Genomic DNA, 17,848 nt, shown 5'->3' with positions numbered 1-17,848 from the left:
ATTGACTTTATTGATGAAAGTTATATGGGACTTGTGGACACATGCCATTGTTACACAACCTCATAGCTCGTGGTAAGTCTGCCTTGGATGGTTACAACTTTATGGCTAATAATCAGATCTTTTTTTCAGAATATCGATTAAATTTGCACTTCCGGGATCTATGAACCACCCACGGCGTGACGTCTTTGAAGCCGAGAATCCGGGAGTCCACCAGGACAGGTATCCTAATTGACTTTCAGTGGACACTGTTTACGTGGTGACTGCAAGTAATTAAAACAGGTTATGTGCGAGGAGCACGCAATGCGTTATTAAGAGGTCGTGCTCATTTCACGGATTTCTGTGTAATCTGTAATGCATTGCAAGGGCTTGCGCAGGTGCAAATGATCACACGTATTGCAGAATCGAAGAATTAAAACGGACGGCCTTAACATTAATCTATCGTATTGATGAGTTATCAAGGACATTTTTGCGTTTTTTTGTTGAGAAATAAAAACTTTAACACAGTGACAGGGAGGGAAATACTTCCGGGCGGAAGCTACATGGGCAGCAGCGATAGTAGCGTCCATAGCAACAATAGAAACCTGAAAGAGACTTCGGAATAAATAACAACCTAGAGATCGTATACATTCACTCAAAGAAGATTATGAGAATCAAATGCACGTTTCTCGCTAGAAATGTTATCAAAGTGCATTTCAATGCATATTAAATTATTGCATTTTCCACTGAGAATAAAAGGAATGTCCGCCATTTTTTTTAAGGCTCTCGCTTCGGGGCTCGCGCAGGCACGCTGGTCACTCTTGCTGCTGGAAATCCGTAGGAATATGCATGAAAATTTGTGCATAACCTTTCATATGATATCATACGAATCGTTTCATAATGTTAAGCTAGGTAGCGTTAGCAGCTAATGGTAGCTATCATCATTGACTTTCATCAGTGAGTCATTTGCTGTGAGTGGACAGGTGCATGCTTTTCTATGTTGTAGTGGCTGTTCATGTTGGTTACAGTGGAATACATTCAGCTTGGAGGAGGGAAGTTCCACCTTGGAAATCGGAACCTCTGACAGTGAATGGAAAGCACGGCATCTCACTCAGATGAGGAGAAAACAAATGAACAAACATATTTAACATCTGACTAGGCTGATTCCAACTGTATTAAAGAAGCGAAAAAAATCGATGATCGATTAATCACGATTATGTTGTGGATGATTATGAATCGATTATTAAATTTTTAAGAATCGATTATTTGGTGACACTGTTCTTTGCGCTTCACCAAGCCGATCAGCGATTCGCGCTCGATCCCTTCGCGAGAGGTTAGACAAACACCGCGAGACAGCAGAGGAAAGACACAGACGAGAAGGAGCGCGGTAATCGAGAATCGCTAATAATCGAAAATCGGTTGTTAATCGAATCGGGACCTCAATAATCGTAATCGAATCGAATCGTGAAATCACACAGATTAACCACCCCTACTTACTACATAGAGTATATCTGAAGGACTGATATTATCTTGATTGTTATGGCCTGTCTAGAATGCAATCTGGGAATCATGTTGGCGCTCATGTACACTTCAGCAATGTGCTGGGGAATTGAACACTCGGTGTTCAGTGTAAGGATGCCCTGTCGTTCCACTCTGCCTCCCCAACTACCCCAAAAGAATTGGTGTTTTTAACCACCCTCCAGCCTGGTTCTGGTAGACTGCAGTGTTTTGAGATGAAACATCTGTTGCTGCAGACCCTGCCTGTTACAGGCAGACTATCTCCAACTAAGGGTCCACTGCCTATTCCTCTGGAAGCTTTATTTTCCACCTGTGCAATCTTATTATTGGCCCTTTCACCATATGAGATTAGCTGGTGCCATGTGCTTACATGGCTCACTGGACTGCTCTGTCAGCAGGTCTCACCAATATTACCTACAGACAAATCGATGCAAGCTCTACCCCACAGTAAACTGGCCTAGTTTGTGTATGACATTAACTTGATAGTTTAGCACCATTTTATAAACCTACTTGAACACTCCTCTCCCCATCAGTGTATTCACCTAAAGCCTGAACCTAATGAGACAGGGAGTTCATTGGTGCAGGAGCAGAGAAGCCTGGAGCGGCTATGGCAAATCACATGGGAAGTTCCAAGATCAAGCTCAATGAACTGAGGCTTGTCTCATGGCAGTTTGTAGAAGAATATAATTTTTTACAATGAAAGCAGTGTCTAAAGTACTGTAAAATGTCATGAAATGTAAAGTGGAAACTGGATAGGATTTTCTCTAAAATTACTTTGTGGTCCCTCTGCATGGACTTGACAATTGTTTTGTTACCACCAGTTTAGTAAATGGTTGAGCATCCATTGCTTAGGCAATTGAATTTCCTGATTTAACTGAGACTGCAGCAACTTAACACAAAAATCTATTCCAGATGAAGTTACACTGATAAAGGAGCTTGTCTGAGCTCATCAGTGTTTAGGCATATCAAGCCCAACGCCTGCAGAGTCGAGCAGGTCAGTCAGCTCTGGGTCAGATGAACTAAACAACAGAGTGCAGTCAGTCACAAGCAAACAAACCAAGGACCCACTGGAACAGAAAACACCCACCCCCCCTCCCCACCCCCCATCACTCTCCATCTTCATCTGTCTCTTATTTGTCTTTATCTCAGATCTGCTTCTTCTTTTCCCCTTCTCTCTTTTCCCCAGTTAGTGCTGCTTCTCCCTAATCTTTGGAAATGCATTGCACTACTGCAAGGTACAACATGCAACAAACTATAACCTTTTTTACATACAGGAATAAATGGAATATATTGTACATTATTTGTGCTTTACTGGGGTGTGAATAGATTTGTAGGCTCAAGGTGTCAATTAAATATTTCAGAATTCAAAATTCTTTCTTTCTGTTTTGTTATCTTTCTAATCTTACCAGTTGTTGCCTCTTCTCAGTATTTCTCAGTGTTCATCTCTTTCCTTTCATCATGTTCTATGTCTGCCTCTCATTAGGCTCTTTTCCACTTCTCCTCGTTCTATCCCTATGCACATTTATATGTCTCAGTCTGACTCATTGTGTTTTTCTTTTGTGTTCTCCTTTCTGCTTGCTGTCATTTTCATCTCTGCCCCTTCTCCCTCTTCTTTGGCACTAATAAACAGGAACTTTCGATTTTCCATTCGCAAAATGTTCAGCGCCAGTTCCATTTGATATTTTGGCACCTGCTTGACATGTGGGACTCTCTCTACTCCAGCGTTCATTGCTGACTGGTTACACACTTGTGTGTTATTGCAGTGATGGTTCTTATCTGTCGAGCATTTGAAGAAGCCAAATGGAGAAAAAACACAAGTAGGTCTAAGCTCCCATAGTCACTTGGTCAGAGAATAAGATTCAAAGGGGAAACAAAAAGGAAATATTACTACACTTGAAGGAACTGGCCTACAAGCATGATTTGGACCAATTGATTAAAAATACAGTTTAAAATAAACTTAAATAAAATCCCATTTCAAGAAAATGTGTAAATAAATAAGCAGACAGTTATTTTAGCCTTCAGTATGATTGAGTTACTTACGTTGTTAAATTAGCAATGCCAATCGCCTTTTTCTGTTGTGTCTATGACCATTACTGTTTCTTGAGAAGACTAGATTAGAATGAGATACAATAATTCTTGTTTACTCCAGTTTGGGGTAGTACTTGTTTCTTGTTGTGCAGTGGGAAAGAGCCCTAAGTTGCAGCAGAGAAACAAGCAGTTCTCTGCAGTGAATCATTTTGTGCACCAGAGGAGACAGTTACAAAATCACATTTCTGTCTCTATAAATAGGAGTCTTGCAAAGTTTCAGAGATGAAATAGACCCTCGTACCTCAAACCCATTCTTTTTGGAAAATGCAAGCTCATATATGACTTTGTTGCATTTGTGCAAGGGTCCCCCTGCACATCCTCAGACTGACAGGCAAAACATTTTTACTACGTAGATTTTTTTTTTTTTAAGCTTGAGAGCTGTATATTAAAAAATAAATAAATAAATAATAAAAAAAAAATCCTCATATTTGCCGATGAATCACCTGGGCGCAGCACCTAAGTCTTATAATGACAGTGAAAACAGTGGCTGAGTTGCTTTGTGTTTGTCTGCCTGACTCTGAAAGGCTGCAGGCTGGTAGGCACTAAGTCAGTCACATACACTCAAACACTCCAGTACCCTTGACATCTTGTGTCATGAACCTGAACCTGCCAGGCGTGTGCCTTAGGTCAGAAGCTGCTTCATCACCCACAGCTGGATCACAAATAAATGTCCACTTAGCTCATCACAGTGATCCAGCAAAAGGGGGCTTTGGCCTTGTGAAGAGGCACTCTCTCTTCCTCTGAGAAATGAGAGCAATTCAGCCAGCTCTCATCTCTGGCCTTTCACAGCTCATCTCCCACAATTTCTTAAAATCAGAACTCATACTGCAGAAGCACATACCATCATTTCACATTCTCTTTGCTGTAAGTAAGTTTTCCATGGTTAACATATGATGTTTAAAAAAATGTCTCTATAGTGAGCTATGAATTGGAGTTTTAGTTCTGGAACCTGACTGTTCAGCTCTATAATAGTTCCCTTGTGTCTTTGATTCGCTCTGTTTTTAACCCACAGAGACCCACAGAGACACATCAGTGTGTTCTGCTGATCACTGTAGTGCAACCCCACTCTGCAGTATGCAATACGTAGTGACAATAACATGCATGTCTATATTATTTTCTCTTTATCTTTTGCACTTGCGCTCATTCACACGCACGCACGCACGCACACACACACACACACACACACACACACACACACACACACACACACAGTAGTCCTTTACTAAAAGTAGCACGTTGAGGACACCATATGTGTATAACTGAAACAACTTGTTTCAGGAGGTTGTCAACAGATTAAGCTTGGCATAGTGACAGTTTCGTGCCAAAAGGCTTCGCCGAAGGTGCGCTCAAAGCTCACCAGCTCAAACCGGGTCTACTGTCAGCGCAGGCAGAGCGCAGCCGGTGTAGTGGAAGTTTGGCTGACCGGCGCACAGTGCCACACGTCGCCAAAACCTCACAGGCAGATTTCCAGAATGTCAGGCACATTAACAATGCAATAAATACCCACAAAAACCAATATTCAATGCTACTATCTCAATCAGCACATAAATTTATCCCCATATCGACCCACATCTGATGTCAGATCAAAGGAGATGGGCACCGTTTGGGATGCGTAATGGAAACCCAACCTGATCACCTGTCAGTCAAACAATGTGTCCAGTACGGTGATGTCTTTTCTAGTCATGGTGTCTGGCACTGCTCATGTTAACTACCCAGTTTTTCTTCCATATATAAATATTCCACACAAATCGAAATTCATCAGTAAAATTCATCAGTTCCTTGCCAGACACTGGGCGTTTACAACAGCAAATGTAAAGGCTTTCATGAACCGGATTTTGTTTTAATCTCTAGTGTGTTGTTGCATCAGTAAGTCATGGAGTCGAAAGTTGCAAAACAAAGATGTATTTATATGAAGATGGCGAGGATTATCCTTTGAGGTAAAAACATTCATGAAAAATGGGGGCTTCACAGTTAGATTTATATTTGCTCGTAAAAATCAATAACTTTAACAGATGGTGACAGAGCTGGAAAAAGAGATGCGAGGCAGGTAGGTAATGGAAAGACAGGAATGAGGAAGACGAATGTAAGGATAGATGCATGGATGGATGGATGGGTGGATAGATGGATGGCAGGCAGCTCCAGCAACATTCCAGCAGCCAAGACTGGCCTCATTGTCCTGAGTGTGTGTTGCTGCTGCTCTCTTCCTCCATGTCAATTGTGTAAATCTTCATTACGCCTTTGCGCAGCGCATTTAAAGGCGAGGACGGGCTCATTTTATTGGTATAATGTGAATCGGCTGTGTCAAACCCACTCCACGCCTTCTCTCCTCCCTTCCACTGGTAGGAGGGATGGAGAAGTACCTGTGCCAGTGCGCACGGCGTGCCAAACTTGCAAAATCCATCTGGCCACACCCAGTTGGCGAAGTGCAGGTGCGCTGCGCCTCCGCCTTGCTCAGTCTGCGAAACTAGAGGCCATAGTGTCTGAAACAGTCAGAGTTAACGTAACTGCTCCTGGGCTTGAAAGCACGGTCTCTACCGTCTTTGTTATTGGATTAGTGGGAGCACCAGAACAGTTGGAGGAGTGGAAAGGAGAGGAGGAGAAAAGATGTATAACAATGCCACAACACAAGAAAATGAGATGGAAATTAATCTAAGTTTACCCAGAAAAAAAGGAAATGAAAGCTTACTCAGCCCAGAAGTTCTTCTACAAACTACAGCTGCTTAGGTTTGAGCTAATGATTCTCATTGCTGACATGCGGTGATGAAGCCCAATTAGCTACTCTCTTTTGTCCTTTCTTTCACTCTGTTCGTCTCTCATCTCATCTTTATTTCTCCCTTTCTCTCTCTGTGATGTTACCAAGGCAGTTATTGGTGCTGGGATCTGACTGTAGCTAACACCATTTAAACTATAGTATAAGCCCATAGCCATTTATACTATTGCAAGCCCATTATATCTGATTCAGTGACTTCACCTGCTCTCAATAGTCCATTCACACTCTGCTGTCAGGTATAGAAACAGGCAGCCTGTGGTAATACACTAAATCACCCACTGTGAGAATCCCGTAGACATTTGCACACTATAAAGAAAGCCATCTGGGAGTAGGACTGCAGATCAGCAGCCCCTTTGGTAAAAGTTCAGCTTCATTGCACTGCAAACAGATGAGGCATTGGATATCACGGGAACTGATACTTCAGGACCAAGTTGATACCTGTAATCCAAAAATACAATAGTACCTGTTTTCCTATGGCACCATATGTACCGGATGTATTTACATAGATTTAGTATTTATTTAGATTTAGCCTTCAGCAGGCGGCATGGTGGTATAGTGGTTAGCACTGGCGCCTCACAGTAAGAAGGTCCTGGGTTTGATTCCCACCTAGGGTCCTTTGTGTGTGGAGTTTGCATGTTCTCCCTGTGTCTGCGTGGGATTCTGCCGGGCACTCCGGTTTCCTCCCACATCCAAAGACATGCAGGTTAGGTGAATTGGAGACACTAAGGATGTTTTCACACATATTTGACCCAATATACAATGTATCAATTTTCAACTGGAGCGGCTCTGTTTCACATATGCTTTTTATCGCTGTACCAAGTCCACCATTCTACAGAATGGAGCGTCATGTATCCATGGCAACCAGACCAAAATGAAGTGTGTAGCACCTTTCCATCTGGAAAAGAAGGTTCAAATGAAGCCTTGAGATGTAAAGAGAACACACATGAACGATGGAGACTCAACAGCAACGCCGTCTGATATGCCTAACGTTACTGCTTTTGGCAATCTATATAGTTTGTCTCGTTCAGTGTCGGGAAGTTATAACGTTTGAATTTGAAAACAAGGCACGGCTGCGTGTGAAGAACAATGTTTTCTTGCACTGGAGAAGCCAAATGCGAATTGCCAGACAAACCAGAACAAGGCACAGATTGATTCTGGTAAACCAGGCCCCCCTCACCATACACAGATATCGGCGAACAGCCAGGTAAGTTGTAACGTTAGACATGAACGAACCATTGATGTTAAATGCAGTTACGTTTGCTAGCAAACACGTGATAGTACTAAACGTTACATTAGGCATACCATGTAAACATATGGGCTCATTCACACCTGGCTTGTATCCCATTTCAGCTAGCTGATATTTTACATTATAACCCTATGGCGGTGGAGAGGAAATTCTGAAAATAACAGCTGTTGTTGGTGTTTTCTTTGTTCAGCTCTCCACCATAGGGTTATAATAAACTTGTGGAGTACACCAGGCTTGAGCTGACCCCGGGTTCGCTGCGCGTTCATACCACTGGTTTGGTGCGCCGCACCGAACTAAAGGGCTTGGTGTGCCACTCCGAGACCACCCCTTCCAGCCGCTCTCGGTATGGCTGTTTTGGTTAACCTCGGGTGCGGCTAGTTGTGTTCACACTACCCGCACCGCACCAATTAGGCCAGCCTAGACAGTTAGGTCGACCTAAACACTGTATGTGTGAAAACACCCTAAATTGCCCCTAGGTGTGAATGTGTGTGTGACTGTCATTGTTTGTCTGTCTGCCCTGCGATGGACTGGCGACCTGTCCAGGGTGTTTCCCTGCCTTCCGCCCAATGAGTGTTGGGATAGGATCCAGCAACCGCCCGCGACCCTTGTGAGGATAAGCGGTTTGGACAATGGATGGATGGACAGCCTTCAGCAGGCTGTAGCATATTCTTCCAGAACTGATGGGGGCAGTATACACTTGTTCAAGTGTGTGCCGAAGAAGAGACAAACACATGAAAGATGGCTCCATGGCTGGGGCAACAGCTTCGCCTCAAGTTGTCCAAAAGAAACACAGCAAGTCGGCTATTGAGGGATTTTGCATTCAAGGTGGATGCTTAAGGGATAATAATAAATTCACAAAATATACAAATGGTGCCATCGAAGTTTCCCATTAAATAGTTGTTTCTTTTTGTAATTATGCATAAGCCCACTTATTATGTCCATATTTTTTGCATATGTCTGCTGGATACTGCAAATTAAATTCTGATTTTCTTTTATTTTCTTTTTTTACTGGTATTGAAATGGGTATCGAGAATCATGGAAATTCACAACTACTGAATTTCTGCTATTGTGAAAACCCTACATGTTCCATGTTAGGGGTGGAACAAGTTTCAACCAAAACTGAAAATTATAGTTCTGCAGTGTTCAGTTCACCAAACCATACATGTGACTGTTTTTTTTTTTTTTCTTCTTGGCACCACAGTTCTTGCATATCAGTTGTTTGTTTGAATTAAAGCAAACACATTCATCAAGTAGATCACTCAACACTTCTTTTAATTAATGATAACATTAGGCCTAACAAATTATTTTTCCACATGCCATTTACTGTACAAAGACACTCTAGGCACTCTTGCTACATTGTACAACTTTTAGAAAAAATTGTTTAGTGCCGCATTCAACTATTTATGTCGAATTCTTGGTATATTGTAAAAATGACAAAGGAACAACTTTAATTCTGAGTCAGTTCAATTTTATTTTTCAAAACTAGCATTGGGGGGGCAACATTTCAAACCATGGCCTAACAATCAGGATGAAAGCCAAATCATGAGAAATCATGAGAAAGCATAACCATTATATCCCTACTCCAGGTATGATTCATGCTTGAAGGGACTGAAGCTTCCTCTATGGATCATCAAATCCATAGTTTTGCTTCCCACCAGTACAACAAACCAGTCTAGCTAATTCATCTGCACAAAGTGTATACATATTGATATACTTTAATATGTGAAAACAGTTCTGCAGCATGCTGAACTGTCCCACATCATGCCAGCTGCTCTACCTTGCTGTGCATTTAGATCAGCTTCAGCTCTCAAGCTCTGCACCAGAGCTGCACCTTATGGTGTGTTCAGACCAAACGCGATGTGTCGCAGTCTCGCTTGAATACTGCCGTGATTTTTTTTTGCTTAAGTTGTAAATTTTAAACTGGCGTGAAGATGCGAGTGGCGCGAATTTGACCTGGAATATATCATGGAGCCACGCGTATTCGTTTGCGTAGAGGTCGCTCATCTCGACGCGTGGTAACGTGACACGTGCGCGAGATGCAGTATTGACATAACCGCTAGAGGCGCTTGTGCCAACGAATACACAGTGACACAGTGACACAGTGACGGTGAGGTCACAGGGTCAGAAGGCAATGGCGGAAAATTTTGAAGAGAGACCCTAACCCAAAATGATGAGTTCTTCCTCCTCAAGCGGATCCCTGTTTGTTTACAATACTGGCATGCGATATCTGGGCAATACCGGCTTTTTCGCGATCTCCAGGTCTGATTGCTGCTGTCTGCCCCTGGTGGAGACCTCCATGCGTTTTGGACGTGTTGTGCTGTAGCAAGTGTGTGCACTCATGAAGCACACTGTGTACGCATACATTAAGTCATGCAGCAAGTATATTCCAACCTGTTCGTGTCTTTTGTGTCATTTGCGCCGCTTGCCGCAAATCCGTGTCTAGTCATGTCTTTGATGACTTTGTATGTAATCGTACCGCGTTAAAAACTCACTTCGCGTTTGGTGTGGACACTCCTTTATGGCAGCAGGCCCACTATGAGACAAAGACTAGAACATCTGGAGCTTCCAGTCAGCTACTGCAGTGACTTTCAACATGCTGCTGAAGCATAAACACAATGAAGGAATTAATCACTTACCTCCACCTCCTTTAAATGATGGCAGTGGAGAGAGAGAGAGGAGGGGGGAAGGTGTCAGTGAAAATGGTATATGTGATGTCCATCAGCTCTATTACAATTCCATGTTACTCATTCTGAATACTGAGCTCAACCCATAGAGCCATTTAATAGGAATCTGATTCTGCACTGCAGGACACGCACACACGCACGCGCGCGCACGCGCGCGCACACACACACACGCACGCACACACACACACACACAAACACACACACATACACCTTACTGCTGCAGGAGCAAGATAGCCTTATTTGATGTGACATGTAATTCCAAACACATCGAGGGCAAATTATACCACCTGAGAGTGGAGAAACAGAGAGAGAGAGGGTGAGAGAGAGGGAGAGAGAGAGACAGAGAGGTTGGAAAGTGATTCATTTCCGGGAAAAGAGAGAATGAAGAAAGTGGAACAGGAAAAGTGAGGAGATGAACATAAATCGCCAACTTACCTTCCTTTCCCTCTATATCTTTCTCTCACCCACACATCCTTACCCATGGACAAACACACATTGAATTTCCAGTGCATTACAATTACATGTCTATGGTGTAATTAAACAATGTGACATGGCTGAAATTATTAAAACCATCAACATTTACAGAAGTTGATGTGCTTTGAAAAACTGTTCCTCAGATTTATAAACTTAGTTCATGGTGTAGCCTACATGATGTCACATGCAATCTGGTTTTGAATGTTTTGCTGGGCTGACAGTTAATGAGGCTCCATATTGTCTGTCAGACAATAATCAGCCAGCAAATGCTAGACCACAATGATCATGTCTCCTGTTGCTGGGTGCTGAATTTTCAACACTGAATAATCCCAAAGATAGAAATATTGGTATGCAGTGGATGATACAGTTATCGGAAGGGTTACATTTTCACTCCTACACACCTTTTACCATCAAACTTTAAAAAATGCTCTTTGTGTTCATTATCATGTTCAATATCAGTGTTTTTCTAACTGAATTAAAATCATTTCACTGGATATTTAACATAAGCAGGATCCATTATAGCCCAATTAAGGGGCTCTTTCAGAGCACATTTTGAGCAGGCACAGCTGATGATGTCTGTGTGCTAGCTGTTTTGCAAGAGTGTATGCATTAGAGACTGGATTTAGAAAGCATAAAAATGAGATTCACTTTCATTGGAGTTGAAACTGCATCATTTTTGTTGTTTTTCTAATTTCTGTGGCTTCCAGACACGTTTCTACACTTTTTTTGTTTGCTGTTTAGTTTATTCTGACCAGCGGCTGAACCATATGGTGCGTGTATTCAATACGATGAAGCCTCTGACCTGCTTTCATGATGACACCTACTGTAAGGAGCTATTCACATTACCAAGTTTGTACCGTGCCCAAGCACGTTTGCCCCTAAAATCCGGATTATTTGACTAGTGTGATCGCTCTGTATCGTGCCTGAATACAGTACACTTCCCCCGCTCTGGCACGGTTGGAAAGGGTGTGCACATGCACTGTCACACAAGTGCGCGGACGTAAATCATGAAACTTTCCTCCTGCCTCTGCAAAATTGTTTAATGCGCGCAGCGCGATTACCGGCGAATGGCCACGTTGCGCAATCAATAATGAACCATGCTGTCTGTGTCACTGTCAATTGTGCTGCTGCAACCGTGTATAAACAAAAGTCGGTTTATAATGAAAGTACAGCAGTCTGTGTGCGTGGAGATCCGGCAGACCTGGTGCTGGCCGGCGCGGTGCTGGTGTGCGGCCACCCGGTCAGGCCTGGTCTGCCGGATCTGACAGGTGCCGCTCCGCCTGTCAGTTGGACCTTTCTGAAGAAGGAGGAAGTTACCTCTGAAACTGTCAGGGTAAATAAACATCCCATGTCTGATTAAAAGGAACAAAAATGTCTTTTAGTTAAATGTCTTTTAGATGAATGTATTTGAACTATACTGATTTATGATGACATTGGACCATGCCTGTTGTCATATTTCAACGTGATGACGTGCATACCGGGGGCAATCGCGCTTGGGCGCATTTGGGCTTTAGGTAATGTGAGTGCAGGCTAGCCGGGGACTGGTGAGGGGGGAATTTTTGCTTTACCACGATACAGAGCAAATGGCCCTAATGTGAGCAGGCCCTACAACTCAAGTCCACCATTGGACTCCAATTAAGTATTGATGTCGAAGATGCTGCTCTGCTGGTTTTACTAGCTGATGTTAATGAAGGATCAGAGTGATTGCTGCTAGCTCTGTTGTCTAAGTCATAGGAATGACCTTTGTTGCCATCACTCCAACATTAACAGGCAACCTTTTCCACATCATGTCTTTGCCAGTGTCATTCAAACAGTAAAGTGTGATTTCAAGGATGATCAGGATATGATATTTTCTCTATTTATAGCACTTCCCTTGTACTTTCCACAACTAGCTAATACATAATTTGGTTATTTTAGCATCACCATAGGTCTCAAATTTCTCTGAATTCCTAGGTGCATTTTTTTCTTGTGTCATTCTAACTAATTATTATTTATGTAACAACTTTATCAATGCCTGGACAAGAAAGTGTACACTTTTCTTCTGTAGTTATAGATAAGATACAGTAGGTTGACAGCAATGTGGCTTATCGATAAAGATGCATCATGTGCTGCTCAGTGGGAAAACTGGAGTGCATGGCCAATACAGAAAATACTGTTTTCCAAACACAACAGTAGCATAAAACTTTCACTGTGTCAACTTGTTTTTGCAGTAATCACCAGGGTACAGTATACATAGCCACAAACAGGATATAAAACATTTATTAATTTAGAGTTTAACACCATTCAAACATATCATCATTAATCTAGGCAGGCCATACTCATAGAGACCAGTTCAGAAAATATGGCTCACATCATAATCATCTGTATAAACGGCAGTACACTGATGGCTCATCATAATTTAAGCTGTTGATCTCTAACACAAAGTACACATGTTTACACACACACAAACCCCACTGCACTGATTCCAACCGTGAATTTTTGAGGGAGGATGAGCCATTTGCAAGATGCCTATGATGGTAATGAATATGAAAATCAAGGATTGTCCACACTCACACCATGATATCTAGATTGTGACTTTGGCTTAAATCGATATGCATGCTTCCTCTCTTCTGCACCAAAGACCCTGCAATCAGTGTTGAACATGAACAGGTTGTATGAATGGTGTTCATTGAATATGCTCATATGTTTAAGGAATAGTGAAATGAGCTCTTTTCACAACTAATGAATATGAATGCAAGTGCCATCACAAGAGTCAATAAGCACGTTTACATGCACACCTTATTCCTGTATTAACTGGAATATTCGCAATATTCCGTTGCACACGTGTCATGTAAACACGCACCGAACCCGATTAAGGTCATATTCCGGTTGGAGAGAATTCCGAATAAGCCCCCTGGAATGTTCCTGTTCCAACCGGAATATTGGGGCAGGTAACCACCTTAGTCGGAAAACTCCCCGAACCGGAATATTCAGTCACGACTGCGCATGCTCGACTCACAAGGAATTCTGTGGCGTCTTTGTTGCTATGGTTAGGAGACTGCAGTCCACCTTCAGCTAATGAAAGACTTAAATATCACGGAGTATATCGATGGGAGAAAACATAGAAATAGTGACAGAAGAAGAAGAAAAAGAAGAAGAAGACGAGGAAGAAGACTTCTTCGCCTGATTTTCCGGCAGACCAGACGCCTATACGCATGCTGCTGCCCCCCGCGGCTGAGTGTCGCATTACGTCAGAGAGTGGAATACGCCGAAACACGGGGGCATGCCAAGTAACATGTAAACGGAATATTCCAGTTGCCGCAGCGCAGTTACCTTAACTGGAATATTGAGCCGAACCGGAATATGGTGTGCATGTAAATGTACTCATTGACACTGTTTAATGGCACCGGAAACCAAGGCAAACAACTGGTATTCTATTCTGAGTTAACCATGCATCTTAACAGTGATGCAGTCCTGCCATTCCTCATGGCCAGTGGCATGGATCAAGCATACCCACGTATGACCGTAATGCATACAATTGACAGAATCATTTCCATCAGCAGCGCCAGTGACGAGTGTTTTAGCCTGCTGAGGCTCATTAAGAGCTATTTGCATTAGTGCATGAATGAGGCCAGACTTTGCTCTGTGTAGATGGGACATGTAAACACAGACAATGACAAACTGGATTATTGGAAATGTATTTAAAGCAATTTGATAACCCTCCACAACTTTGTGAACAAGATAATTGAAAAAGAAGGGCACTGTGGTACGGTGAGTTTAATAGATGCCCAGTGTGCCCAGTGCACGTATGGACAGGACTTTGATCACTGAGATATGCCACTGATTTGTATAGCCAGATGGCACAGCCAGCATCCCTCCTGGTAACACATGCTTTATGGATTCCCTAGGACAACCTGTGAACCCTGACGGTATTCCCCAACCTGTTTGTTAGATAGTCAGTGCACCCACTACAGGTGAGAAGAAACCGTTAACTCAAAGTATTTTTCATTATTCTTCCTCAATTATCATAGTATCAGCTATTATTATTACCACTTCAATGACTGTCAAGTCGGAGAGGAACTTTTCAAGTTTTAAAAGGATTAAGACTGTCATGATAATCACATTGACTGTCAGATTTTAGCAGCACACTATCAAGATGTTTGATCACATGAAACCATGCCGTGCAGTCCTGCGTCTTTAAGAAGTAAACATCAATGCTGATTCAATATTATTTCTAGCAGATTATTATAGGTTGAGTCTATATTTTATATGTGGTTTCCTCAAAAGTATTTAATGAACTGGCATTCACTGCATTAAGATGCTATTCTGTTGTAGTAATGGCAGTGGAGGTTATCAGAAAACTGCATGTTGGTTTGGTGCCGCATCATAAGAGCAAAAGTGCAAGTTTTTTCTGACAAAAAAAAGGAAGAAGAATCAGCTGTTGCACTCTTTAGTTAAAAATGATAATTTCTTGTGATCACTTTGCAATAAGGTCTCCTGAAGCTACTGTCATGGAGAAATTGGTATCTTTGCCTCTTTTGTCTCCTATTCTCTTAAGGATTGTTGAACACTGGTGCAAAATGGTGAATCTAAAAAGAAATCTGGGTAATTCTGAGGGGCTGACAACAAAACTTGACACTCATTTTTATATAGTTTTATATACACTAGTTGAATATTTTTCTGCTGTCAAACTTAAATTGTTGCTGCGCTGGAAATATCAAAGTGATGTCAAATTCTCCACAGTACATGTGGCCAGCTATTTGCAGAAAAAAAAAAAAAAACACGTCACCAACAACGAAAGTATCAGGACTGCTTTGTACATTACCAAAAGCCATTTTTTTTCTTTTGTATTAAGACATTGTCAGTATGTTTTGGGCTGGGCCTGTCTTTAAAGAAGCGTTTGTTTTTATGTTTGACTTTTGATCTAAAAAGTTACTTCAGTGAATACTATAGACCAAAATGTGAAGTAACCTTAGTCCCTTAAGATTTTGTAGGATGTATTTTATTATTCTTTGATCCAATTACTGTCCCAAGGGCTCTTTGCCAATTCAATCTTAATGCACAGTCATCCAAACCATAACTGAATTAAAGGGGCTTGGTATTTAAGTGCTGAAACACATGAAAACAAAAAGTCGATGACCCAATTTTCCACCATACACACTGTAAGGACAAGGAACACAACATTTAGAATAAGCTGTTTTGCCCAAAATCCTCAGTGAGCAATTTTTAAAGTTTGTATAGGAACAAATTAAATATCCTTATCTCACTCTATGCAAGACCTTCATAGTTTTACATGGTTTGAATAAGGCCCTAACATGACAATATTAGTTTAGCACTATTTTGTGGCCTTGGTTAAATGTACTTTTTCTAGTCTTAGTGTTGATTTTAATTTTCCATTCAGCTTTGATTAAGATAAGGACTATTGATAAGGACTGAAGAATTAATGTGTCAATTATAAGTTTAGATGAATCATTTGGATATGAACCCATAGGTGCAAAAATGTGGTACCTGCACTAAATTACACTGCACACTGTAATTGTTAACAAAATAGTTAGATTGCCAAAGCCTTGTAAAGGTTAGGAAGCCTCCACATTTTTTAGCAATAGGGGCCAGAACATAACTTCTGAAGAATGCAGACCTCTGCCAAAGTCACAGCTCAAAGTTACGGCCCTGTTTGGGCTAAGCCACGCCCACATTCAGCAGTGCTGTTGTCTAAGGCGTTCTGACTTATGATATTGTACTCAGGGCACATTGCTGAAACCAAACACCATTAAAGATTTACCTACTGAATTTAGTGTATTTATGAGTCTGGAGCCTTGCCCAACTCCTTCCTTCTCTCTATCCTTGCTATCGTCTCTTCTGTATCCTCCTCTGTTCTCCCTCTCTCTGCCCCCCTGTCTAAGCAACATAGTACTTGTGGATAGGAAGTGGTCTAGGAGCAGGTCAGTATCCCATGAAGCAGATATAAGCTTTGTCAGCTTGTGGCATAATAGAGCTGAGAGCAGATTTTATAGTTTCATAGTTGGATTATCCAGTTCAGTCAGCTGCAGGCCTCTGCAAAGGAAGTAAAGAATGCTGACTACAGGGTAAAAGAAAATAAAGTTGGCTTCTGTTACACTTGAGCCCCAAATAATTTTCAGAAACCAAATTCACATACATGTCTATTGTCCATGCGCACGCACGCGCACACACACACACACAGAAAAAAAAATATGCGTTGGGAAGCCATGCTAGTTTGTAATGTTTGGCTTATATGTTGTCTAATCACTCTGACACACACTGAAATTACATTATCATTATTATGGACAAACATAGGGGGTTCAGAAACCTCATAAATACTATCAGTGTTTTATTATAAGCCATAATGATGAGTGCTTAACATGTCAGACTTGTCCTGCCCACTTGATTTGACTATACCCCAGGTCCGTGTGTGACTCTTTTGGTGATGATGACCTTTTCTCAATCTGCTGACCTTGAAGATTAGTAATGCTAAAGTAGTAGCAGCATAGGAGGAGAATGACAGAGAGAAAAATTGAGTGTGATGTAGACAGAGGATGAGGCAGCTTGGGAAAATGGAGCACAGGATGGATGGATGGAGAATGGATGATAGGCTTTAGTGGGAGGAATGGAGGGGACGTGAAGATTTAGAGGGGGGGAGGAGATTTAAAGGGACGAGGGAACAGATGAAAGAAGAAAAAAATGTGAAAATGGAAAGTAGTAGAGGAAAGAAACGAAAAATGGCAGGATGAAGAGGAGAGGTAGAGGAGGGATGGAGTTTTTTTTTTTTTTCCTAGCAGTGGAGCACCACTGGACTCTATCCAGTATTCATGTCTTCGGCCTTGGGATAGACAGGCAGCATCTCATTGACATGAGCAGACAGATAACTTTGAATATTGCATGCGGTGCTGAGGAGATGAAGAAGGACACGCACATGTACACACACTTTTTGCTAACAGTGAAAGACATACTGTAAAATGTGCAGACATACACCCCTTTAGTTAACACAACAAAGCTAGGGTAAGAGGTGATTATATCCTATATTCTCCTCTAATCCATAGTGTTTCACTCAGATCTGACAGGACCCTTTCAAGTAAAGACAGGATTCAATGAACC

General features: G+C 41.9%; 1 protein-coding gene and 1 long non-coding RNA gene across 2 annotated transcripts in view; one reads left to right on the top strand and one right to left on the bottom strand.

The window, feature by feature from the left end:
• LOC115366687 (uncharacterized) overlaps nt 1-17,848 on the top strand; it is a 123,160-nt gene that overhangs the window by 39,548 nt on the left and 65,764 nt on the right. The gene's annotated exons all lie outside the window — the stretch shown is intronic.
• Nucleotides 1-17,848, bottom strand: part of LOC115366684 (testican-1-like) — a 150,313-nt gene that overhangs the window by 89,767 nt on the left and 42,698 nt on the right. Inside the window, exon 3 of the mRNA XM_030062250.1 lies at nt 10,235-10,243. Coding sequence (XP_029918110.1) covers nt 10,235-10,243 — 9 coding nt within the window. The remainder of the gene's footprint in view (nt 1-10,234; nt 10,244-17,848) is intronic.

Source organism: Myripristis murdjan, chromosome 10 (genome assembly GCF_902150065.1).
Source record: "Myripristis murdjan chromosome 10, fMyrMur1.1, whole genome shotgun sequence".
Lineage (NCBI taxonomy): Eukaryota > Metazoa > Chordata > Actinopteri > Holocentriformes > Holocentridae > Myripristis > Myripristis murdjan.
The sequence above is the reverse complement of the archived record's forward strand: the minus strand, read 5'-3'. Positions and strand labels throughout refer to the sequence as shown.